This window comes from Amaranthus tricolor, chromosome 13 (genome assembly GCF_026212465.1).
Source record: "Amaranthus tricolor cultivar Red isolate AtriRed21 chromosome 13, ASM2621246v1, whole genome shotgun sequence".
NCBI classification, from domain to species: Eukaryota; Viridiplantae; Streptophyta; class Magnoliopsida; order Caryophyllales; family Amaranthaceae; genus Amaranthus; species Amaranthus tricolor.
The window spans coordinates 451,853-478,448 of record NC_080059.1 but is presented as its reverse complement, the minus strand read 5'-3'; the positions used below and the strand labels follow the sequence as shown (position 1 = coordinate 478,448).

The 26,596-nt window shown below is 34.6% G+C and overlaps 2 protein-coding genes and 1 non-coding gene across 8 annotated transcripts; 2 read left to right on the top strand and 1 right to left on the bottom strand.

The window, feature by feature from the left end:
• Nucleotides 1-1,512: 1,512 nt before the first annotated feature.
• Nucleotides 1,513-12,557, bottom strand: LOC130797633 (protein MICRORCHIDIA 6-like). Of its 6 annotated transcripts, none has more exons than XM_057660304.1 (21): nt 12,061-12,557; nt 10,892-11,252; nt 10,719-10,793; nt 10,578-10,612; nt 9,763-9,841; nt 9,575-9,664; nt 9,417-9,492; nt 8,829-8,907; nt 8,288-8,422; nt 7,614-7,712; nt 7,427-7,525; nt 7,206-7,352; nt 6,184-6,273; nt 5,570-5,666; nt 5,378-5,489; nt 4,937-5,157; nt 4,738-4,844; nt 3,722-3,804; nt 3,566-3,614; nt 3,255-3,353; nt 1,513-2,009 (listed from the first exon to the last, which is right to left on the bottom strand). In XM_057660304.1, the coding sequence occupies exons 2-21, from the start codon at nt 11,205-11,207 to the stop codon at nt 1,998-2,000; spliced, it is 2,100 nt and encodes a 699-aa protein (XP_057516287.1). In that variant the 5' UTR covers nt 11,208-11,252; nt 12,061-12,557; the 3' UTR covers nt 1,513-1,997. The 6 variants fall into 6 exon arrangements, with proteins under 6 accessions (XP_057516287.1, XP_057516289.1, XP_057516288.1 ...); XM_057660306.1 differs by having other exon boundaries at nt 3,566-3,608; XM_057660305.1 differs by having other exon boundaries at nt 3,722-3,801.
• Nucleotides 12,558-21,941: 9,384 nt separating this feature from the next.
• On the top strand, nt 21,942-22,094 carry LOC130799062 (U4 spliceosomal RNA). Its single transcript, XR_009039208.1, has one exon. It is a non-coding gene; the product is annotated as a U4 spliceosomal RNA (small nuclear RNA).
• Nucleotides 22,095-22,264: 170 nt separating this feature from the next.
• Nucleotides 22,265-25,109, top strand: LOC130798193 (uncharacterized). Its single transcript, XM_057661081.1, is given in 9 exon segments — nt 22,265-22,319; nt 22,673-22,768; nt 22,771-22,842; nt 23,346-23,473; nt 23,475-23,546; nt 23,548-23,713; nt 23,716-23,793; nt 23,796-24,112; nt 24,418-25,109. Coding segments are annotated over 8 exon segments (927 nt in total). The 3' UTR covers nt 24,056-24,112; nt 24,418-25,109.
• The last annotated feature ends 1,487 nt before the right edge of the window (nt 25,110-26,596 follow it).

Here is a 26,596-nt window from a genome sequence, read left to right as displayed (position 1 = left end):
AAGCAAAATTGAGGCCTAAACCTTCTTGCAAGGGATACTAACTTGAGGCTGTGTAGGGTTTGGATGGTGAATTGAATTTTATATTATTATTATCAATTGCAAGTTGCACATAGTTTTTAACGAAATTGACAAGTTGCACTTCCTAATATGTGTGTTTATATGGGTAAGTGCAAAGTATCTTATTTGTGATTCATAATATACTCGCTTAAGTTTTTTAAAAAAGTTTTTAGATATTTCATTTGTTGTTTTCATTTTCATTTTAATAGTTTAATAATGCTTATGATTTTCATGTGTTTCTATTAATTTTATAAAAATATATTTTTATTAGTTGCGGTTTCTATATTTTTTCTAATAATTTTATTTTAATATTCTTTAATGTTTATATCCTCAGTTCCTCCATCAAATTAATTTCAATAAAATAATACTTCTTATTTACTATCTAAAAGATTCTATTTTTCTTAATTTCCGTGAACATTCCTGATAAGAACTTCATTAAAAAATGGAGGAAGTAATATTTTTGTGATAAAGGCTAGAAAATCTTGTATGGATAAAGTAGAGAGAAAATTAATGTTTATATAGGTGGTGAAAATTAAACTCCTATAAAATGAAAAATATCTAACTAATAAATCAACTCATAATTTTCAAATATATAATACTCTTAATACTTTTTTGTCCATTTCATTTTGATATACTCCATCTCAATTTTGTGTTTTAACTTTTATTAATTTGTATTGAAAATAATAGAAAAAATGTTAAAAAGAAGAAATGTATAAATAAAATTAAACGATAAAATATAATTTTATTAACAAATTTAAAGTATAGCAAAATAAGTAGTATAAATGTGCGATTCAATATTGATGCAAATCAAAGATAACATGTATATCAGGCAATGAAATTGAAATATTTGTTGTTTGCAATCGAGCAATTTAAAAAATGAAAAATGTATCATATCTTTCATATTTTTTCCATTTTTGCAAGATAATGTGTTTAATGATGAATGGAAAATAATACTCTTTCCAATTCAGCAATTTCTTATTTTAATTTATGAACAAGCTTTTGTTCTCATTTTAGGTAATAATAAATATATCATTTTGGATCAATATACTTCATAATTCATATGAGTCACTATTCATGTGATCCCCACATTCTTCCTGGTTAATCCTTCATTAGCATATGAGGTCACTATATTCATATAGTCACCACACTTTCCCTAAAAATGGTTAAAATCAAATGGAAAAATGAGGGTGGAAAGGAGAGAGTTAAACTTTATAGTTAGATTAACTACTCTATAAAATAGGTGTGTGCGTTGCACGTGATTTGGACTTTAGAATTTCAATCATGAAGTGATTTGAACTTTAGAATTTCGATCATGCATATATTAGCACATATTCATCAATCCCCTTGAATTTGCTACTAAAAATAATATGTTGTGAGGAAAAATATCGCTCTCAGTAACAAATTTAAAAGTATAAGAGGAGTATTTGAGAATAACGTAACATAGGACATAGTTGTGTTTTCAAATATGATTTTGTATAAAAATGGTGTAGGTTACAATATTTGAGAAGTGATGATTATATACAAGTCAAAGTCAAAACAAGTTGAATAGGTTGAACTATCAAGCCTTTTCCTTTAGATTGGACTATCAAGCCTTTTCCTTTAGATGGTCCAATCTAAACCATGCGGCTTATATTTGGACCGGCTAAGGCTATATCTAGCCCGTTGCACAAGTCTAAAAAGCAATACTTGATCTAGTTTTACATTGTGGTTTGCAACGCTATACACAAGATTAGATATAGCCTCGTTCAATCCCATCATAACTGGCCTCAACTTTGCAAGCGCTCACTCTCTTCAGCAAGGTCAGATATAGCTCGGTAGAATCCCTTGCGCAATGAGTATAAAAAGGCTTCTAACTTAGCAAGCTTTGTCTTAGTTCGGCATTGAGCTAATGCTAGACAAACAGCGACTCCTGTCTCCTCGTCTGGTCCATTACCGATGGTTCAGTGAGGTCCCTGCTTTTTCAGAAGTATTTATAATAATGGGCTTTAGATGATTCAGAACATAGCACATAAGAATTTTTACTTGATATCATACTACTTATATGAAGATACTATGACAACTTAACATAACTTCTCTACGATTGTTCGTAATGTGCGCCCCCACTTTGACCTTCCTTTGTCAGGTAACAAGTTCCTTAAAAGTTATTTTGGCGAGGAAGCAAATCCGAAACCTCAGGTCCGAGAGACGGAACACCAAACCAGTAACCAGGCAACCATCTAACCCTAGTGCTCGTGAAATATGGGACAAAGATGTTACTCCTACAACAGAAGTATATAGGTATACCATTGACTCTTCCCTTCAACTGACCTTATATTAAACACAGAAAAACCTTCAAAAAATTATGACAACGGAACATGCTTCACCATTACAGACAATATGGCTGCTCATAAGAAAATTGCTCAAGACACTTGATATATTTTTAATCAACTGACTTCAACTCCAAAAAAATCTCAACTTTTATCAGTCAATATTATTTTTTAAAAAAAATTCAGATTTGACAGTGGATATAATAGTTGTGATAAGTTACTAGTACAGATGAAAAATTTTCTGCTTAGGGGAATTTCAATTGTAGGCATCAGGCATAAAACTTTTGTAGTTTCCTTGATAAATGTGTATAAACAACTGAGGAAAACTCCCAAAATAGAGGTGTGCAAATGTTCAAAAGTCGACCCTGACAACCATGACCCGACAAAGCCCTAAAAATGACCCGAACATAAGAATGAAAACTAGAGAACATGTTAACTAAGGTACACACGAAAAACCCAAAATCCAACCAGATGACCCGAATGCAGTGATGAAGATACTAGGACAGGAGGGGCATTGCCCTCCAAACATTATTATCTAATAGACTAATAGATATAATATATGTTCACACCTTTAAAAAGCATATAATAACAATTGATTTAGTGGAGTTAATTCTTTATAACAAAGAGGTCAAAGAGTTCAAACTTCAAACGTTTGCCCCCTCATTTTTTAGCCTAAGCTTAGGGCGGGTAAAGCCTTTGCCCCTTAAATTTCTTACAGGTTCAGCCAATGCCCGGATGCCATCTATTCTCAAATAACGAGAGCACTCAATACCAAAAAAATATAGGTATTCTGTTCCTTTTGAGGTTAACATGGTCTGAAAGCATTTCCAGATCCTTCAGAAACGGAAACTGCTTCTCTTACAGGGTTAAGAAAAGGCAATGAAGGCTTACAGTGTTTTCAGCCTTGACATGTTCAAGTGCCTCAAGCTCCACCAACATCTTCTTATAATGTAACCGTGCATCTTGTAGCTCCTTTAAAAGTTGTGATACCTTCATAGATCATATACATCATTATAACTTAAAAGCTAACAAAAAACAATTCATAATCATTTATAAGCTATCACTATTCACTTGTGCTTATCAAGACCCCAATTCATATTGAATCAATGAATATTTACACATTTTGCATAAAGGTTTGAACAACCCAAAGGAAGAACCCACAAATAATTGGGAGGGTGGAAGTACTAATTAAGTGATCATACCTTGTACTTGAGAGCTTCCTCAGATTTCTCATTATCTAAACATCTGAAACTTACCAAAAACATAAAATCAAAATAAGAACAAGATAAGTATGCTTCAGTTTGAGCCTTTACTCGGCCACTTTATAAAATATATGCTACATTTTCTAGAAAACTAACTTTTCTCGAAGCTTTTTGTGATCCTGTCTCACCGCCATAGCCTCTTGTTGATTCGATGGCATTGCCGAAAAAGCTAGAGGCTGCTAAAGAGTAATGTCTCGTGTTAGACTAGGTATTGCAGTTACATGTATAGGACAGTTATTTTATTAATGTAGCAGTTAATAGGACAGTTAGGACGATTATTCTTCATTAGAAGCAGTTACTTAAAATTCTTGTATATATTATCATCATCACTATTGAATGAAATACAGAAAATATAATCAGAAACACAAAGAAACTTGTTGTTAAACCAGAAATCATCTCGAGTTAAGAGCAACAATGTTAAATTTACCAAATCATTGTATACACATCTTATTACCTAGTGTCATTAAGTGGCTCCTACCTAAGCGGAGTTTAGGGGGACAGATCAGATATACGCAACCATACCCTTGTTAGTGATAACAAAGAAGTTGTTTGCAATCCAAATGATTATATACAGTTGAAAAAGGAAGAGGGCATTTAGCATGAATCAGCAGAGTCAGGGGCAAACAGACATAATCACATAATCGAAAATATTAGTGGAAAAGTACAAATAACAAAGAAAGTGAAACCACGTGGGGTCTATAAATCTTTCTATGAAAGGAAAGTGGAAATGTCGAATGAATAAAAGAATAACTCAAATAAGAAAGTGGAACATAATATTGGGATGGAGACTGGAGAGAGTACATAATAACCAAATATACATGCATTTTTCTTATGATCTCGACTTTAATTGCATTACATAGCCCATAGATGCTAGGTTAAGCTGTCACCATGATACTTAAATCGAAAAGAGCACGTGCAAAGTTGTCTATGGAGCCCATCAACCCAACAGGGTCAAATAAGTCAGTCACACACTATTTGCTTGTATAAACTCTCATCAAGAGGCCATATTTGAGATGCAAAAGCAGCTATCATGGACAAATTCCGAAAGTGTAAGCCAAATCATTGGAGTCTTAAACATCCAAATTAAAAATTGCATACAAGTAGTTTCATACCTGAATTTCCATAGTAAACCCACCACATGGACCCTTAGGTTCTAATCTGCTTGTCCTTCTTCTCCTTCCAAGAGCAGGCAAAAGAACGTCTTGCAACGTCTTAGCTCCTGCAAATTAATAAGTAGACACATGATATTATCATGTGTAGATGCAAACTTGCAATATTACATTTATAATGAACAGAAAACGAAAAGCATACCAGACTCCCGCTGGATGCTCTTTTGAACAGCTAAAAGATCTCTAGCAGATAAATTAAACATAGGATCAGCCCGACCAACTAGTGATGGACTTAGTTTTGAACTTTTATCCACACTTATAGGTCTAGGAATATTGGAACCGTCACAGAATGATGCAAGTGAGGCTACACGCGATGGAACCTTCTTTTGAACGTGATACCCAATAAGCCCACAGTGGTAATCCCTACAATTTATTCAGAAAACGCTAGTTAGCATGTGGTTCATCAGAACTAAAAGAGTGAAAACCAAAATGCCTAGACATGAATGAAAATACGTTTGGCGGTGTTATAACACCTAGATGTGTCTTCCATTTGGCTTAAGAGGGAGAAAATCAAATTTTAAATAGCAGAACTCAAAAAATTATCTAAAATTAAAAGTACAATAATGAGCACAATAATGCCTACCAATACTCCAAAGTCATTTCCTTCAACCTAGTTTCAAGCTTTTGGAAAAGCGAAGTCCTCTCAAAATCTTGTTTATTGTGAGTAGGCTCAACAAAGTTTGCTTCCAACACCCCTACCAAACAAAGCAACAATGACAATAAGCAGATTATAAGTGAAACTGTGCAAGTTAAACAAAAGAATAAGAGAAATTACCTACAACCCCTCTTCCTTTACTGTTCAAATAGCTCACGACTTGCCAAAATGGCTGCATAAAAATGTAAGCATATAGGATCATCAGCCTAAAGCGGCACTGCATAAGTACAACAAAAACATCCTTAAATATTATCAGTCTATCACATCTTTTAATTGACAGAGCAATGACAAATTTATGTCACCGTAATTTTTTTGTCAAATTAATAAGGTCAAGACAAACTCACACACTCGTTATTTCATACTTATAATAATTTCAAATGATGTTTGCAATTGAGGGTCGATCGAAAACATTTCTTCGTTATTAAAAGAGTAAGCCAGTAAGGTCACGTACATCCTACCCACAAACCCTGTCTAGGTGCAAGCCCCTTGGAATTGGGTAATGGCTTGTTTTTTGCTTTTTACATCAAGTACTCTAGATCCTGAACTCTCCAACAATGATACACACTTTCTAACACGCTATTAATTATTGTCACCAATTATTTGACCCAAAACATGGAATGTCCACATTGAATAACCAAGTTTAATACTCCTATGAGTTTATAAGTCCTAGTATCACAGCATATACAGTCACATACAAAGCTTGTATTAACTCAAAAAAAAATCAATGGAGTAACCAGTATAAGACGGTTCTTATGGTAGACATTGAAGCCATGGATATAGACATTGGGGGCTTCCTTCAAAAAGCCTATTGTAGTCATTATTTCCTGCAACAAGCAGCCAAAAATACCACACACGTGTGCAGAGTTAGAGATAGATGTCAACATTTGAGAAGCATAATAAGTTTACTACAGGGAGATTCAACACTTGAAGACATCAGATCATATGATGCAAAAAACACATTTACAAAGAAACACTGATTGTCAAAAGGAAAAACTCTTCGCACTCTGCGCTGCCGCCAGCTATGAAGTTTTGTCACAAACTTAGACATAAGAATCCATATTCAGCTTGCATACTTCACAAATAGTTATAGAATCATATAATCAACAAATTATATAAAAATTGTCAGAAAATTTTAAAATGAAAACCTTACGGCCATTAAGATACTATTGTCAAAACTCTATTAGTCAATATTAACGGTCAAATGGAACAAAATGTTCAAGATCAAGAACCAATGAGGTTCACATCTTATACATAGTTGGTGTCGAACTGAATCAATAATAGTCAATCTTAACATGTTAAATGGTGGTTCTGGCGAAACATGAAGGCTATTGTTAGAATCCAGCTTGAGATACTTGTTCAGCAGCAAAGAGGAAACAAAAATTCAATGAACATCATTCTTCTTTCTTTCATGTGCTTTGCTAGATTGTAACTTTAGAGTCTTTGAGAAACATTTTAAGTGATGGTCTAGACTCTAGAGTTTAGACTTTAAGCTAAAGTGACCCGTCTAGCATAGTAAACTTTTTGGTTTTACTAGCATGGTCTTCTTCAGATTTCAACAAAAAGCAAACACATAATTAACTAGATAAATAAACTTAATTTATATCCTATCTCATGAAAATGATCTCTGTTCCACAAGGTTTCTCTTCACCAAAATCTCACATTGAAAAGTTAAAGACCAGGTTGGGTCATCGATGAAACACCGGCCCAATGAGCTTGATGATCAAGAATAAAAATAAATAAAAACTTGAGAAGTTACCTCCTTGTAACCCCCAATTTGAGGTCTGTACATGATGAACTCCTGATATTTGAGATCATGTGCTATAATGTGATGCTCCACAACCTTCCCACGCAATATGATACAGAAATATTGTGGAATTCGCAAATACAAGATGGACAAGTATGCCTGCAGAAAATAGTGAGATCTTAATGTGTGATACATAGCATAATTTTAACAACCATGTAAAGACAAAAACCTACACGGAGGGAGTAACGATATTGGTTGCCAATGTGCTCTTCACTTTTCAACATATTTGATCGAATTTTCATAGAATCATCAGATTTTCGCAGGCGAATATCCTGAGGACGAAAACATAGAAAATATGGTCAGTAAAATAGATCAGCTAACTTTACTTCTGTTAAATCAAGTAAAAAGTGAAGAATTAACCTCAGGATCACTGTCAAAATCAAACTCTAATGTCCCGTCATCAGCAAACCATAAGTTGAAAATTATAATTTTGGTTCCATGTGACCCAATGTCTTCAAACTGCCATAAATTCAAGTACAAATGAAACAAAAGAACTTGCTAAAAAGCAACTGACTGCCTGACACACAAAACATTTTACAGTGCCACACCCATACATGAATTCCATTATTTCCATTGCATTATACAGTATACAAGCAAAATGAAGAAAAAAAGATATCTAAGCTGACCCTTGAGGTGATACAGTATACAACTATAAACTACCACAAGAACTAGGACACTAAATATAAAAGTAAAACAAACAGTTGATTCAGCTCCAATACACCAGAATTATCCATGTTCATTAATGAGTAAGATCAGTGGATAGAAAGTTAATTAAAGGGCAATCAATAGGCTTAAAAGTCATGTTAAGAGCTCAACATAAATTCATAATAGAACAATAGAGCATAGTGAGAAGTATAACAATGAACTCATTCCTTTTCCCAGTTGTCGTCTCAGCTACAGTTGCGGTAATAACTGCTAAAAATAAAGTATCTTTAATCCATATCATTATTCTCTAGTTCAGGAGACATAATGGCATAATTACATCTTTAAGATTGAATGCAAGGAATAAAAAGCAGTAAACAACACGAGTTCACCTGCTTCATTAGCTCAACTTCAGTTTGATATGGTGACCATTGCAAAATAACGGATAAGTTTGACTTAATATACTCTTCGTTGTGGCGATGTAGAGGTTGAAAGGTATTAGTTGAAACATTGTACTCATAATCGACCTAATAAAGTAAATATTCCAATGAGTTAGCATCCATTTTAACTGACTAATATCATAAAACAGAATAAAAGCATTAGCTAACATAATTTAGAACTCAAGAAAAGGGATGACTATTCGACCTAGACAAAGAAACCTTACCTTGCTTAACGATGATAATTAATATGTTCGATTAGCAAGAAAGCCCAGACGGGATGATTGAGAAGGCAGGAAAAAAAAATTCTTATTTCAAATACAATTCACAGGAGCTAAGTTTATCCAGAAAATATCATGGCATTTAAACTAAATATTGATAGAGAACAAAGGGCTAATCATAATGATCAAACTTATATGTAATTGGACAAACCTACCTAAAACTGATGAATACATGAAAATTATCAGTCAAAGCATAACAATAGATCGGTGCTTACCATAGGTACAACTATCCTATCTAGACCCGTTCGTGACAAATAAGTGTAGGACAAGAGACCAATGCTTTGAGTCAAGGTCCTGAGCATGAAAGAAAAGCACAAGCATAAGTATAAAACCAGAACAAGAAAATATATTATAGATCAACTGAAACAAACAAGATCGAAAAGGGGAGATCTGAAAACATCAATAAACTCAAACCAACATAACTCAACCCCTTTCCCCCAATAGACACACACGGAAAGAAAGGGGCAGTAGGAGGCAGCGGCACAAGTAAACCCAATGAAGTTCACCGAGAATGGTTGTTACAAATAGTGAGTACATATTGCAAACCATTTAAGCTCAACTTATCAAATCTCGATAATAAAAAATGTTGTACTAGTTGAAATTTTTAGCTAAAGAGGAGTTCACCTCATAAAATTTTATAATAAAAGCAAAAAATGTGAGCTTAACCAGGTGAACCCGTGGATCTATCCAAACTAACTTCAAATTGAGATTTTAGTTGAAATTTTTTCACCCTGAAATACGAAGATCAGATGACCAAAACTGACATGTTTGAAGAAGATAATGACTCAATTAGCTAAGCATACCTGTTGTTCAAATGCCGACTGAAGACTATAACATCAGCTCCAAGTCTCATGGTACTGGTCTTGAATCCATTCCCATCTAAAAGATTAACAGTCAACTACATCATAATAAGGAATTAAGGAAAGACATGAAAGACCAAGAAATTATAGACTTGACTTACAGCGTCCTATTGTTGATTTAGAGTTTTTGTCTGAAAAACCAAAACTCATACAACGCCGAATTGCTTCTGCATCCATTCCACCTCCATCATCTGCCATAAAGTATTCATCTTACGAACTCGCATGAGAAGCATAAAAAATAAAAGAAATCATATGAATATGCTTCTTCAGAACCATATATCAAATATACCTTGAGTCAACAAAGCAGGAGATCCATCCCTTGGATTTGAAATCTTATCTAAAATTACAAAAGAGGCTCCGTTTTGTACCTATTCAGTTGAACAAACACAAAGAAAAATATTAAGTGACTTGCAATATCCTAAGTAGCCCAAGAAATTGAAATTTTATGCACAATCACAAATAAGGTTCCATTTTGTATCTATTCAGTTAGCAAAAAGAAAAAAGAAAAACTTGCGATTCCTATGTAGCCCATAGGCAACTACTATCTGATACCCAAAGAATAGATAGTAGAAGTTTTTATGGTGAAGAAATTATGTCTTGTTAAGAGGTATAAGAATTGCACATTAGATAGGACCTCATGTCAATGTTCCCAAATTTTAATATGTTAAGGAAAACTAATCTCGAAACAAAAAAAACATTAAACAAACCAATTTAAGATGTAGTATAATTCAAACATTCTCGGTTTTTGACTTTTGTTCGCTTGTCAAGTACATTAAGGCAAACTAAAAAAAGGGTATACGGTGTTACGTGTGCCGCGATGTTCACTGAACCATTCAAATTTGATAAGATCATCATAAAACGAATACTCCGTAGTTTGAATCGGTCAGCATCACTGTGATGGACAGTGATAATGCTAAAAGCAAGAAATGTAACAGCACTTTTCAATGAGGAAATATAAGATAACTCATTTCATAATAACCCATGGAAACAAAATCACTACAACTAAAGATACAATTGGTAAGGATATGATGAATGTCGCATAGCATACTCATTAGTCTACCAACAGCAAACATAGAAACATTTACAGTATTAGGCAATCCTAACCTCATCGATTGCATTGTCAAGAAGTTCGGCAACAGCTACACAAAAGCAAACAAAAGAATCAGATATTGTGAAAAACAATGCAACATCAAATATATTTTTACAACCAATAAACCATGTCATTTAGCAAACTACAAACTGAACCTCCAAAAGCCCACTTATGAGAAGTTGCATTTGAGTGAAGGAACTTGGGGTGAACATGCAGATAATTATTCCCAACTGCAGCAAGCAAAATACAGATAATGTCAGAAACCTCTGTACTCCATTGCATATTTATTAACTTTTTATCTAATGTATGTAAACTACTAATGACTAACTTTGAACTTGAGATTTAGACGTAAGGATATCTTCATAGTTTCCAGCCTTCCAAAATTGTCGACATATTGGCGCTGGACATATAGGTGATGCAGAGAAATCCATATCTATAACAGGAGTTTCCATTGTTTCTAATATACTGGTCCTGTCTTTGTGAGTGCTTAAAGGATTAGAACTATTATTGTTAGATTCTTGTGCTCTAGGTCGGACATCCCACCCAGGAGGGGCCAGATAAGAAGAGTAGTTATCTGCATGTTGCATTAAAGATCCATTGAATTCTTCTTCTGACTTCACACGACTAACATCAACTTCTTCCATTTTCACTTTTCTGCCTTATACTAGATCATGTATTTTGGACACAACCTGAACCAATCACACAAAAAATATCTTCAATTACATTAAATATCATCAAAACAAAACAATCAGAGAGCTCACAGCTACACTAAGAACCAATCTTTAGTATCACATGACCGGTGAGACTGAATAGAGGGGTAAGTTCGGATTTTAGTTTCGGTTTGATACAAAACCAAATCAAACCAAACTTAATTCAGTTTTTCATATTCAATCGAGATCCAAACAAATTTCTACTAAACCAAACCAAATTACAATGCAGAAAAGCAAATCAAACAATAAAAGAAAATTAGATCAACCAAATATTAAAAATGCAACAATTAACAAAATCTCAAATAAAAGATCAAAAGTTTGATATACCAAAAATTCAAAGTTCAAAGCATCCAAACTAAACCAAAATTAAAAGTTCCAACTAATTATTAATTATTATTCCCTCCTATTGAATCAAACGTCTAACTGTCTATATATTTTTGGCATTATTCACTGATCACACAGTCACACTTAAGTTTGTACGTTATTCTCAATCTATAAGCTAAAACATAGTCGGGTTGAATTTTGTTCGAATTATCTCAATGTAGGTTTTATTAATATCCATTTCTTATAATTTTTAACTAAGCATAATTAGGGATATTTAGAATTGAATTAGTGCATCGATAAGTCTGCAAAACCAAATGGAATATTTGATTGGAACAGAAGGAAAACAATTTAAAGCTCAAGTAATTTTCTTTTTTGACTCATGCTTTCAAGTCTTAACCATATGCATTCCAAAATTCGTTTTGGTTCATCTTTTGGTTTTTTCTACTGAAAATTGAATTCAAACCTATAACCAAAAACAAATTTTTCGGCCAACCACCACGTATGTTCCTCCCTTTTGTCCTCTCCCTTCTCGTCTTTCTTGTTTCTCTTCTTTCTTCTTCTTCTAAACCCTAATTTTGGTCTCACTACAAATCTTCCGACCAATATACGAACACCATGCCAGAGTTTGTAATCTCTTTACTCTAGGAGAGCCTCTGCAACAATACAACATATCTTAATTTTTTCAGATTCTTTGAATTTTTCTGAATTGGCTTCTTTTTCTTTAATTTTCAAAGAATACTCAATCTCTCCTCAATCTTGTTCGTCGACTAGTATAGATCCGTTGTGTTTTTCGTTTTTTTCAGCAACCTCTTCAATCTTCCTTTCATTAATTTATGCCTCCTGATTTCTCTTATTCATTATCTGATTATAGTATACTAACACTATTTGATTTTTTATTCTTCTCAATAATCTTGTTTCTAATTTGTTCAACCTCTTCAATGATTTTGAGTTTCCTTGATTCTTGCAGCTCTTAGAATATAATAGAATAATATATGTTTGATTACTTGCCTATTTTGTAAAATCTTTATGATTGTATAGAATATTAGGAAAATATTTAGTTTCCTAAAATATACTTATAATCTTGTATATATTAGCATTATTCCTAATGAGAACGCAACCCGAGTCATTCTTACATGGTATCAAAAGCTTCGGTTTTTTATCCCGACTCTTTCTTTACTTTCCCTTGCTGCCGGTCAGCTCCTCTCGCGGCTGCCACCATCATTCTTCCTCCTCCTTTTCTTTATTCTTTCTCTTCCATGGCCTCTCCTACCACAACCAAAGTTTCGTTTTCTGAAAGTTCCGCTCATTTTAACAATCACGGCTCTTCCCATCACCGTGGTGGTCACCGCCACTCTCGTCGTGATGGCCGGACCCACCGTGGCAGCCACCATGGCTCCACCAGTACTCATGGCCCCTGGCAGCCGCATTCTTCCAGGCCGAATTCCTTTCCTGAATTTCGGCCCAACAGAATATGGTCTGGCCCACCTTCTTCTCCTTCTCCTTATTCTTCTGGATGGTCTTCTTGGGCTGGCAACACTTGGGCCTAGCCTGCTGCCCCCTTTCCCATTACATCTTAGGCTCCTTTTTCACACAATGGATTTTCTGATGGTCTTCTTGGTCCACGTCCGGCACAAAGTTATCACACCGGGACTAATGCTTCTATGAATTATATTTCTACGGACATCGATCATGCTATGAACACTCTCTTTATCTACTCCGGATAAGCAATTTTATATGGATACCGGTGCCACATCTCACATGACTCGCTCTCAAGGTACTTTACTTCCTTATTTTCCTTTAAAGCATCAATTCAATAATGCTATTGTTGTTGGTAATGGTAATTTAATTTCAGTTCTTAGTCACGGGCATATTTCTTTTCCTTCTTCCCAAAAATCCCTTACCCTCAAAATGTCTTACATGCACCTAAACTTATTAAAAACCTTAATTTTGTTCGTAAATTCACTCAGGATAATATGGTTTCCTTTGAATTTGATCCTTTTGGGTTTTCTATGAAGGATTTGGCCACGGGGAACATCGTTCTGAGATCTAATAGCACGGGTGATTTTTATCCTTTTCCATCCGCACATGGAGCTACTCCTTTGTCTTCCACATCATCGGCTTTTTCAGTTTTTTCTTCTAGTATTTGGCATTCCCGTTTAGGACATCCGGGCAATGCGATTTTAAGTTCCTTGTATTTTCTCGTTTAATTCATTGTAATAAAGATCCTCATTTTGTTTGTCATTCTTGTCCTTTAGGGAAACACATTCAATTACCTTTTGTTAATTCTATGTTTATGAGTTCTAAACCCTTTAATATTATTCATAGTGATTTATGGACATATCCTATTTCTAGTCCATCGGGTTACAAATATTATGTTCTTTTTCTTGATAATTATACTAATTTTTTGTGGACTTTTCCTTTATTTCGCAAATCTCAAGTTTATGATGTGTTTGTGAATTTCAATATTTTTGTTAAAACCCAATTTGAGCTTAGTATAAAATCTTCCCAATGTGATAACGGGGTTGAATTTGACAATAATATGTTTCATCAATTTTGTACTAGTCGGGGCATTTCACTTCGTTTTTCTTGTCCTTACACATCCTCTCAAAATGGTAAATCCGAACGCAAAATTCACTCCATCAATAACATCATTCGCACTCTTTTGTGTCATGCTTCACTTCCCCGGTCTTTTTGGCCTCACGCCTTAAACACGGCTACTTATCTCCTCAATATTCTTCCTTCTAAACTTCTTGGTAATCTCACTCCCACTCATATTCTATATCGTAAGTCTCCTACATAAACTCATCTATGGGTTTTTGTGTCATGCTATTCACTGCATTCTTCGCTATGTCAAAGGCATTATTCACTTTGGACTGCAGTTATATCGTTCTAATATTTCGACTCTTTTGTCCTATACCGATGCTGATTGGGGTGGCTGTCCTGACACTCGCCGCTCCACTTCTGGTTACTGTGTTTTTCTGGGTGATAATTTAATTTCATAGCCCGCTAAACGACAACCCACTGTTTCCAAATCTATTGCTGAAGCTGAATATCGTGGAGTTGCTAATGTTGTTTCTGAAACTTGTTGGATTCGCAATTTACTTCTTGAGCTACACTGTCTTATTTCTACAGTTACTCTTGTCTATTGTGACAATGTTAGTGCCGTATATTTAGCTAGTAATCCTCTCCATCATCAGCGCACTAAGCATATTGAGATCGACATTCACTTTGTTCGTGAAAAAGTGAAACGCGGTGACATTGGGGTGCTTAATGTTCCAACTCGTTATCAGATTGCTGACATTTTCACCAAAGGCCTTCCTCAAGTATTATTTGATGATTTTCGTTCCAGTCTCAGCGTTTCTAAACCTCCCGATGCGACTGCGGGGGTGTCTTAGAATACAATAGAATAATATCTTTTTGATTACTTGCCCATTTTGTAAAATCTTTATGATTGTATAGAATATTAGGAAAATATTTAGTTTCCTAAAGTATAGTTATAATCTTGTATATATTAACATTATTCCTAATGAGAACGCAACCCGAGTTATTCTTATAGCAGTTAACTCCTTAATCTTATTCGATATATTTCTTATGACAGTTTCATGAAATTGTTGAACTCTAGGATGATTCCAACCACAAAATTTAATGTTCCGTCAAAATCCAGATTTTGAATTTCTCAAACTTTGGCTCGTCTTCAATCACCAATAATCGAACGTCTCTTATACCAATTGTTATGGATCACCATATCCATAGATGATATTTCCGTGGAAATATATAGACATGCATCTAACAAAAGCTTTTACTTAACAAAAACTTAGTTTTGAAAGGCACTTTGCCCTAAGGCCTTAAGGTATCTAAAGACCATAGGCACTTGTCTTTAGATGTGAGGCATCCCAAAATCCAATAATATGATTCAAAAATCAAAAAAGAAAAAAAGACCAACAACAAAAACAATAATACCAAAGTCTTAATTTAAAAAGATTAGGGTTGACTACATGAATTAATATATCATTTCCAATGGTTGTCCACGTGAATTATTCTTCTCCATTCATTTTGATTTTCTACCACCTCAATTTGCAAGACTAGATCTATCATGTCCTTTTCGCCTCCAATCTAAGTCATATTCGGTCTTTTTCACCTTCTTTTTAAGTCTCCCCAGCTCCAACTTTTTATCTTTCTACATGCTCAACCCATTTAACGATTCACTTTCATCTTATCCTCAGTATTTGCAACTCCCAACCTTTCTTGTATTTTCATTTCAAAATATATTCCTTAAGGTATGTCCACTCATCCATCGAAGCATTCTCATATCTGCTATTCTTATCTTCCTACTATGATCCCTTGTAAAAGCCCAACATTGATGCATATAGTAGTAATAGTCGTTCATAAAACGTGTCCTTCAACTCATAGGACATACTTCGATCACATAATATTCATTTAGTTACTCTCCATTTTTTCACTCACAATTTAATAAGTTACATCTTATTGGATATTCTCACTACTTTGAAATGTAGAACCACGAGAAGAGAAATAAAATATAGATCTATAAAAAAAGAAGAGACATGATGAAGAAAATTACTTAAAACAAACTTGGTAGGTGGGTCATGGGTGCCTAAATAAAAAATTAGAGGACTTTTAGTGACTAAATCAGAAGGCACTCTAAGGCACTCAACTTAAGTGCTCGCCTTGAGTAATCACATCGCTCATCTTTAGCAACACGCCTAATCGGTGTTACACAGTTTAGTAAGTAAATCGCTTTTTGAATTTGCTATTCGTACAAAATGGCCCAAAAATAGCCCAAAATCAAACATAACTCGCTTTTTGTGATTTACAATTGGCCCGATAATATACCTACTGAGGTGTGGAGTTGTTTGGGAGACGAGTAGATTTATTGGTTGATAAACCTCTTCAATGTTATTATTAAGATAGCTGAGATGCCGAACGAATGAACGGGTAGCACACTCATCCCAATTTTTAAAAACAAAGGTTTTGTCCATCATGTAGGTAACTATAAGGGAATCAAACTCTTTAGCCACATCATGAAACAGTGGGAAAGAGTAATCAAGAGTAAAATTAGACAGTTGTCGACGATCAGAGAGAACCAATTTAGGTTCATGCTAAAAGGATCTAGTACTAAAGCACTCCATGCCTTGAGGAGGTTGATTGAGAAGTACAGGGGCCGAAAGAGAGATCTACATATGATGTTCGTCGATTTGGAAAAAAGCATATGATGGCGTCCCATGCGACATTACCTGGGATAGCCTTGGAGAAAAAGGAATTCAATTGAGGTACATTAAGGGGATCTATTACATGTATGAGGGAGCTATGTTTAGCATCCAAACACGATATGGCTAACAAAACCGTTCAAGTGGGTCTATACCAGGTTTCAGCTCTAAGCCCTTTCGTATTTGTTGCTATCCTTGATGAACTTTCCAAGGACATATATTGTACCTTAGTGCATGTTATTTGTTGAAGACATTGTGCTCGTAGCAGAATCCAGAGAAGAAATCAATGTGAAATTAAAGGAGTGGAGAGTAGCCTTTAAAGGAAAAGGGTTGCGCATAAGTTGCACCAAAACAGAGTACCTAAGATGCAATTTTAGTGGAGAGGAACAAGTGAGAGATACACGGGTGACCATTGGGAAATGAGGTTGTTGGATCGACTAAGTTCAAGTATTTAGGCTCAATTATCCGAGGTGATAGGGATATAGATGAAGAGTTAACGCATCAAGTACAAGTCTAATGGCTTAAATGGAGAGCAATTACTAGGGTGTAGTGCGATAAGAAGTTTCCGCCTAAACTAAAAGGTAAATTCTACCATGTAGCAGTAAGGTCGCCTTGTTATATGGGACGGAATGTTAGCCCATTGATAAAATCTATGAGAAAAGATAGAAGTTGCAAAGATGCATATGCTGAGATGGATGTGCGACCACACCAGGATGGATAGGATCAGGAATGAGGTTATTAGAGTGAGGCTAAGGGTTGCTCTAATTTCTACAAAGTTGCGTGAAGGTAGAATAAGATGGTTTTGCTCATGTGCAAAGGAAAACTAGTGATGCATTAATGAGAAGGATGGAAAGCATCACAATTGATGGTAAAGGAGGTTAAAGAAGAAATAAGAAAACGTAGGAAGAACAAATTAGGAAAAACATGGGTGGGTTGCACCTCTTAAGGGACTTGATTTGGGATAGGAGTAGTTTGAGACGTCGTATATGTGTACGTGAGTCTCATTAGTTTCTTGCGGCCATTTTTCCCAGTGTGTTTTAGTCGTTTTGTCAGCTTGTAGTGTAGTTAGTTTTTGTTTTTCCTTGATGGTTTTGTGTTTGTATATTTCTGTGTTGTTTGTTTTTTAGTTTTTTGTTTTCTTTTACCTGTTTTTACTTTGCAAAGACCTCATATGCCAGACAACACTTGAGTTGAAGGTCTCTCTTCGATTGCGACCTCCTCGTGATGAGGATATTGGTTTGCCTTCTTTCCCACCCTCCCCATACCCTACCTCTGAGCGAGACTAATTGGGTTGATGATGAATTATTTTTTTAAATATAATAAATAATAAGCTTATATAATGAAAAAAACCCTTAGGATATTTGGAAGGAGTATTTGAAGGGATCAAATTCTCTATTTTGAAAATAATCAAAGCTATCTAAATGCATAAAGATTTATGGGGTATTTGGTAAAATGGTTTCTTATACAATTTTAGTTTATTTTGATATAAAGAGAGGGTTAAGTGGTCAAACCATTTGATGCTAATGTTAGGTAACTTAGTTAGCTGAAATGGCTTATTATTATGAATAAGGTATTTTTAAACAAGCTGCCTTTAGCAGCGGGTTCAAAGTCAGTTGGTTAGACCAATTAATAAAACCAACTGGTCAAATCAGCCAATGTAATCAGCTATTAGCTATCAACTATTTGCCAAACACACCTTAGAAAGAAAGTATTATTTATGTTCTTGTGCTTCCTTTTCTTCTTAAACAAAGAAGGGAGACCTACTTGATCACTCCTTCCTTTCCTTGAACACATCCTCCTAACAACCTTCAAACTCAATTATGCTTAAAACATGTTAAAGATTAGATCTTAACTACAATTCCTAGAGTATTGCCCAACAACATAAGATCCAACCAAATCAAGATCTACATCTTCAAATACAATATATCAGTTAAGCTGCAAACCTTTACTGTTATTTTACAAATCCAACACATCAAAATCAAAAACCCACTTCATAGCACATTTGCTATTAGAAATATTTTAAAAAGAAAATTAAAATCTATACAAATTCAAGAGAGCAACAACAATACAATGCCATCAATCCCAAAAAATTTTAATCAATTATCAATTAAAATACAAAGCGGACAAACCCTAAATTCTAAAAAGCATACAAAAAAATAAAAAAATAAAAAACTTTTTATATAAAACCTAAGAGAGAGAAAATCAAATTTATACCATATCAAAGGTCACGTGACATACACATTTTATGCACGTGAGAATACAAGGACGGTTTTTTCATTGATAAACACATCTGTCATTAAAAATAATAATTCTTACACAATTTTGAAATACTTGCATCCAATTATAATAATAGTACAGGAAAATTATTATTAGCACTAGCAAATATAATAAAATAAAGGTAGTATACGTCACGAAAATGGGAGGGTGACCCGGATGAAACCGAACCTGCCATATTTGGGGCGAGTTGTTCACCAATTGCGGTTATCGGGTCAAACTTTAGAAACAATGGTAGTTACCAGTGATGTAAGTTGACAGATCAAGTTGCTCTGCAACAAACCAAATAGGAACCATGTTTCTTGCTCGAAATTTGAAATTCTCCAGATCTGGATCCGAATTCGAATATTCCGCAATTGATGGGTCAGTTGAAGTCGGGTGTGATGTACTAACTAGTAACTAGTAGTGATCAGTTGAGGTTAATGAATTAGGAAATTGATTCTTGTGGCCTTGTGGGCAATTAGTTGCTTGGTGCTAAGTAATATATCAGTTTAAGTTACTGAGTTAGGAAATCCATTGTTATGGCAAATTGTTGTTGGGAGTGGTTGAACAATGGTTTTTTTAGTGAATCTTTTCACGTGATTAAAAGTTGGCTTTCATGCTAAAATATTTTTTTTAATTTAAGTAAAAGATTATTCTGGTTTGTTGGTATATATTTTCTAATAAATAGTCAGTAATTAATGACTAATTTAATTAAATAATCCCTTAAAATGACTTATCTAGCTACTTTAAAATTCAACTAAAAACAACTGAATATTTTCGGTCAATTAGACAAGAAACTAAAAAGGTCAACGGCCAACGTTCATTTTCTAAAGACACCCATTCTTGTGGGCACTCGTGTACACAACAAATAACTTATTCTGATCATCCGGTAGGTCTCAGTCTTCTGACAATGGTACACAAGTGTTTACAAGGATCGAATGACCCTAATCTAAAAGTCTCAGAACGTCTGGACCTCCAACTGATACTTACCTAGAACAGAATATGTATTTAGCAACAAGTCGCCATGTTCTAGACATATTATGTCGAATTTATGTGCTCCAGAAAACACCTCAGTGTCATTAATAATCAAGAATTGTATATCAGAAGAAAGACAACTCTAGTCACGTGCATAAAAGTTATCGTGCATACAAATTTATGTGCTCTGAAAAACACCCTAATGCCATACGAAAGTAAATCTTATTGGTCATGATAATTAGGTTTAAAAGCATTCCCCTTTTAACCTAAACTATAAATTCTACTTCTTGCACAAATACAAAGGTGTGTTATCATTTACTATTGCATGACACTTAGAAAAAAGGCATTCAAACTCCTATTAAGCTTTTGCACCATACTCACGCAAAGGACCTCGCCTCCAAAACACAAGTCCTAATCTCTTTTTCTCTTTAAGTGAAAGGCCACTGGACACTCAAGTAAAAGGATTAGGCACCTTTATTAGTCATTTATTGACTTGGGCATCATAGTTAGTTCCCAGAGAACCCTTTTTGGCGCTCGTTTGTTCCTTGTGTATGTTTAAACACTACAAGCATACTAGATAGCGACTCTAAAGCTCCATCAACAACAATCCATTGCCACCAGACGAGAAAGACACCTTTAACTTTGTTTGTTGGTATTAGTTGGTCCAATCATCGACATGAACGAGTTTTATTTTAGTTGATGAGTAGTTATAAAGAATAAAAAATATAAAAAATTTATTAAAACAAACAAGTTTCATTAACATTTTAAAAAATATATAACTTGTTGATAATAGTTGAATTCATAACTAAATCATCCAATTATGATGGGGCTTTTGAGCATTTGGTAAGATAATTTATATTATAGCTCGCATGGTGAAGGCACTAGGGGTAAGGATGGCATCTTTAGCTAGGGCGGGTATGAATATGAATTTGGGTGGAAAGTGGATGAATATGGATATGAAAAGTTATACCCGCCCCACATCAACTCGCCCCATTTCCAAATTGCCTCATATCTACAGTGTATTATTTTATATCAATCTTAAGCTTATATGTTTTGCTCGAGCAAAGAGTGCACTCGCTCGAGCATAGCATGTCAGTCCTCGTGTTTGCTCCCGATCGACGCGTGCATATCTTTTGAGGAGCCACATGTGTTAGCTTGTATGACCTTCTGAAGTCCATTAATAAAGTTTTTTTTGGATTAGAATAAGAAATTTGGTAGAATGTAAGTAAGCTTAGAGTGATTATTGATCCTTGTGAGAGAGCTTTTCTTGTCTCTGGAGATAAACTCCATTGAATTTCTTGTAAACTCAAGAGAGTGAGCATTTTATAAGTATATTCTCATCATAACTGTTGAATCCAAACTCATTAGAAATACATATTATTTTTTGTGGGGAAGGTACCTTAAGATACCATCAAATCTTGTGTGCTAAGTTTCATGTTTGTTCTTACTTGGTTATGTTTTTCTCTTGTATTCATCCTATTCTCTTCCATTTGAGTGTTTACATTCAAAGCAAAAATATTATAAAATAAGTAATTAAACATAAATTTAACATAGTCAAGAAAATAAAATGTATATAGAATGAGAAAAACAGGCCTAATTAAAACAATCTTATTTATTATATAAGACACTTCTGAATTGGGATAATAATAATAATAATAATAATAATAATAATAATAATAATAATAATAATAATAACTGCACATGGCAGTAGTATGTTTTGAAAAAATGGGCTGAAATTCTTATTTGTCAATAAAAAAGCTAGAGAAGCAGTATTTGGCAGGGGTAAAGGAAGGAAAACCTATGAAAAGTTTTGTCCCACATCGGCCAGAAAGAATAACTCGTAGATCGAATAAACTATAAAAACAAGGGGAGAGCTAGCGCTAAATTTATCTTTGCGCTTGGGGCAATGACGTAGCTAGTGAGGTAACACCGAGGCGCGTCAATTGCTGGTTGAAAACTATTTCCAAACCCCCTCTTCGGCCTTGGCTTGACCTGGGCCGTCGAGAATTTCTGAAAGGGCTCCCTTTTTGAGGGTAAAGCTCTACAACTTCAGTTCAAGTTTTTACGTGAATAAAATTGACCGATTATTTGTAATTACATTTTTATTCTTGCTTAATAACTTTAAATTTGGAGATAATTTGATAATGATGAGTAAAAGAGACAATAAAGCATAAAATTATAGGAGTTTTATTAGAGTTTTAAACAATAAGCATGGGACTAGGGTTAGTATCGAAGGTATTTCCAAAAGTTCTTAACCAATTTACAAGTGTGTACAAATGAATCAATTTGAATTGAACTGGAGTCAGACATTTTGGAATCTAGGACAAGTTGTCTCGATTGAATTCCTTGAAAATTGACTTAATGGGGTATTTAGAATTCATGTGCTATAATGTACATATCCTGTTTGATGAAATGCTTCGATGAAATTTATGTGTCTACGTTTGAGTTTTGATTGACTAATTGCAGTATCCTAAACACTAAGGAATCATAAAGGATGTTGGGCTACTGTTGTGATATCAATGCTGATGTTGTCAGAGTGCTGTCCCCACGATGAGTTCTTGAACACTCTTTTAACTTATTTCTTACAAGAGGCTTATCAGCCAGGTTGATCACTGTTAGATGTTAATGGTAGTAACTGTAGTATTAATTGAATTGGCAATGTCGACACTTCTGGTATTATTGATATTGAATGGAACCCGATTCAGGATGGAACGAGTCTTTTGCCGATACTGAAGGGAGCTCGAGGATTCATTAACTCTAGTGTTATTCGGATGGAACAAGTTTGACAGGTTAATTTGATCGTTCTTTGACTCTTCTAGTTTTCCTAACTTTTTTTTCCATGATTTATCCTGTAATCCTGAATGTAATTCACATCCTCTAGGAGCCATTGATTTTAGGTAGTAATTAAGTAAATAAAGTCATCTTAGTTTTTGCTTTTTCTCATGTGTAATGAACATATTATTGTTGCTGCAACATATATTATGATCTTCTCAGGTAAGAGCACAGCTTTCTGCTGATTTATTTCTTACATAGACAGTTTGTCTCCAAATTTTGTTTACAAATCAATATTTTGAAAATGTGTTTTTTGGGGTATCAATTTCTCAAAGGAGTACAGAGTAAAATGTGTCTTTTGAAATAATTTCCTAGAGTGTAGACTGGAAATGGTCAAGTGTTGGCTTCTTTCATGGATCTGCCAGAGGGGACAGAGATAATAATGCACAATGATATTGTTTTTGCAAAGTTAAATTTGATAATACAGAATGTTGTGAATTTGACATCTTTTGCAATGCAGGGGCCTTAAAAGAGAATTTTGGTGTTCATATCAGCTCCTCGAATGGCGTTTTTTTGGATTGGATTCCCTTGGCCACTTCACTTGCAGTAGTGTTTTCTGATGGTTCGGTCTCTGTTGCATCTCTTATATTCGTTACAAAATCTCCTTGAAGATCAACAATTTAAAGCTAATATCTTAGATGTTTTGGTGGCTTCCTTTGACCCCCTTTAAGCAGCTGTTTGTATATACTGGATTAGACGATTTCAAATTCATTGGTTGGGATTCAAGAGGCGATACTTCATTACCAGCATTTCAAATCTCTAAGGCTCACAAAACTGAAATTTGTTGCATTTTGAAGAACCCTAACAATCCATATTCTTTACTTGTAGCTGTGATGAGTATTTGAGGATATGGGATGTCCGGTCTATCTCAAAATGTGTCGATGGAACTTCCATCTAATTAGGAGGTGGGGATTGAAGATTAAGAATCATCTTCGCAGCGGACTCGTTTTGACAGCTTGTATGCACAGCGATTTTTCCATTGTTAATACAATCGTTAAGAGTCCTGAAGTGATCGAGACATATAATAAGCATGACTTTCTTAGCTATGGAGCTGATTGTCAGAGAAACAGGCTCGATCCGGAAGGCAAGATAGATGGTAGTGTGGTGGACACTTGCTCGTTTTATGACCGTCTTCTGGGCAGATATTCTTGCTTGAGGTCGTGGTTCTGACTTCAGATTGTATCATACTGGGATTTTTAATCAAGTTTCCAAGTCATCTGAGACTAGGTATGGCTATTGGAACTAATTAACTCTTTGATTTTTCTTCTAATGATCACATAATTTCTTTGTGAGAGGATGTTTTTTAGTGGTCATGAATAAATAAAGACAATTTTTTTTTATTTGTATCATGTACCCTCAAAGTTGCTAGTGGGTAGGAAGTAGGGACAGTTTCATTAAGATTTATATGCAAAATTCAGAATAGGAGCTCACTTTTTGTCTCTACAAACTGCCAAGAAAAATAGAGCAAATTGGCGTCTAATTGATTGAAAAATGAAGCTGCTCAAAGTAATTTACTCATAAATTTTATGTAGGAGAGTTTGAAATTAATGTGCAAACTTCAGAAGCAAGCAATTTGAGCAATGGGGACCGTTGAAAGAGAAAGATAATGTTTTTGAGGCTAGAACACAACAGTTAGTCCATACTGCAACAATCACCCATTTTTAGCCTCAAGACAATTGTGGGTGGGTGATACCGTAACCACTTCCTTTGTCTTTACTCTTATGCTTGTATGTTTCTGCCGTTAGACTTGTTCAATTTGGACTCTTAACCATTTGGTAGGCGGAAATAAATGGAGATAAGAGTTCATGTTATGTATCGAGAAATTTTGACGCTGTCGTTTAAGATTAAACTCGCAACCCTGTGAAGTTGAAATGTTATTGATTTTGAGATGGGACTTAATTTTCAAAACTAAACACAAATTTATACCGTTACTATCATTTATACATACCTTTGAAACTAGTACATCATTATTATATCAAGTAAGGTTACGGCCCATGTGAAAGCTATGGTCATAATCATGTGAAACTAGTACATCTTAGAAAGCTATGGTCAGGATTAAGGGAGGGTTGGATGACGGTAGACCATACCTGTATCAAAGGAAATAAGGAGGTTACGGCCCATGTGACCCTCAGCTCGATCAAACCTTTGCAATCCATAATCATATCAGATACCCTTCCTTGGCCCAGCCACTGTAAAACCTGCTTTTACTTTGGTTCAATTCTGTTTTGTGGGCTGGTTGTCTTTTTCAACAAGAGTGTAAAATTAAATATGTGGCTCCTTTTTTATGCATGTGTGCTGTGTATAACTATTGGTCTCTGAATATTCACCCTGCTGTCATGGGACATCTTGGAGCAAATTTTGGAAGTAGTTATTAGTACAGTAAAATCTGCTTGATTTTTACACAAACAAGTCATGCTGGTTTTTATTTCCTAGTTTTGGTAAAAAATCTATCTATGTTCATAAGGTCATTTTCCCATTACCATGAAATAATTTAAGTGAAGTGGACCAAGGACAATGACATTGAAGTATTATTAATGTTGAGTGGTCCTGAAATATGCACCATTCACTGAGCTAGCTAAATTATCAAAGTTTTTTGGATTGTGGTGTTTCAGACATGGATTTAATCAAGCTAGAGAAATTTTTGGCTTACCTAGACCTTGTACCTACTGTTGAACTTGACATAGATTTTTTGAAGGTCATATTTATTACTATATAGTTCGCGTCGGATGCCATCTTACTGAGTCGGAATAGTGTCCATCGGCTGGCCCCCTAAAACTAAATTGCCCAAGGAGCGATCCATGGCTGTTATAGTGGACAAGTGTGTCAAGGAACCAACTCAACTAAAAGCTTAAGCTAATGTTTGAGGCTCCAGGATATGATATATACTCTAGCACGCTCCCTTACACAAGAGCCCATCGGGCTAAAAGTGTGGATGCACATAGGCGCTGAATATTCCACTTAAACGAGGAATGGTTGAGATTTGAACCCGTGACCTCTTGTCACTTTACTTTTTGATACCATGTCAAAGAACCGACTCAACCAAAAGTTGAAGTTAATGGTTGAGGCCCCAAGATGTATTATATACTCTAAGTCTCTAACAAAGTAACTGACTACAGTAGTAAATAAATAAGTTTCAAAAGCCCATTTTATTTATTGAAATATGATCAATCATAGTTTATCAATTGCACTTGAAAATGTAATTGTCTAATATCTTATTGTATACTTTTAGGATTCTTGACATTTACTCCCTGTAGTTTACTGAGAGCACTCCAAACCCCTCCAATGTGAGAGGTTTTTCACAAGGGCGGGGCCGGCTGAGGAGTATATTGATAACAACTTGAGTTTACCTTTAAGGTTCTATTTTTATACTTTTATGAACACAACAATTATGAACTTTGTACAAAGTTTAACTTATCATAGAAAATTTTGACTTATGTTTGGAAAAAGTTAATTCCAAAAAGGAATTGATAATTGCATTAAATCTCCTCAAGTGAACATTACTTTCTCTTTTCTCTTTTCTATTTATTCTAGCATAAAGTTAACTGATCACCCTGTAACTCAACAGTCAATTCTATTTTAAAATACAAAGGCCAAAGTGTATGAGTTTAATCAATTTTCAACTCGTGTTATATGAAATAATGTTCTAATTTCACATTTGTTGTTACTTGTTATGTTACGTGTCTACTGTAATCCTTCTCCTTTATTCAACCT

Bases quoted from the DNA above. Each gene is read 5' to 3' on its own strand.
- LOC130797633 (XM_057660304.1), bottom strand. From the start codon at position 11,207: ATGGAAGAAGTTGATGTTAGTCGTGTGAAGTCAGAAGAAGAATTCAAT. The intron at 9,665-9,762 runs GTATATTTGATA...ACTTTATGGCAG, and splicing joins TCCTGCTTTGTTGACTCAAG to ATGATGGAGGTGGAATGGAT. The intron at 3,615-3,721 runs GTTAGTTTTCTA...GTTTTTGGTAAG, and splicing joins CACAAAAAGCTTCGAGAAAA to TTTCAGATGTTTAGATAATG.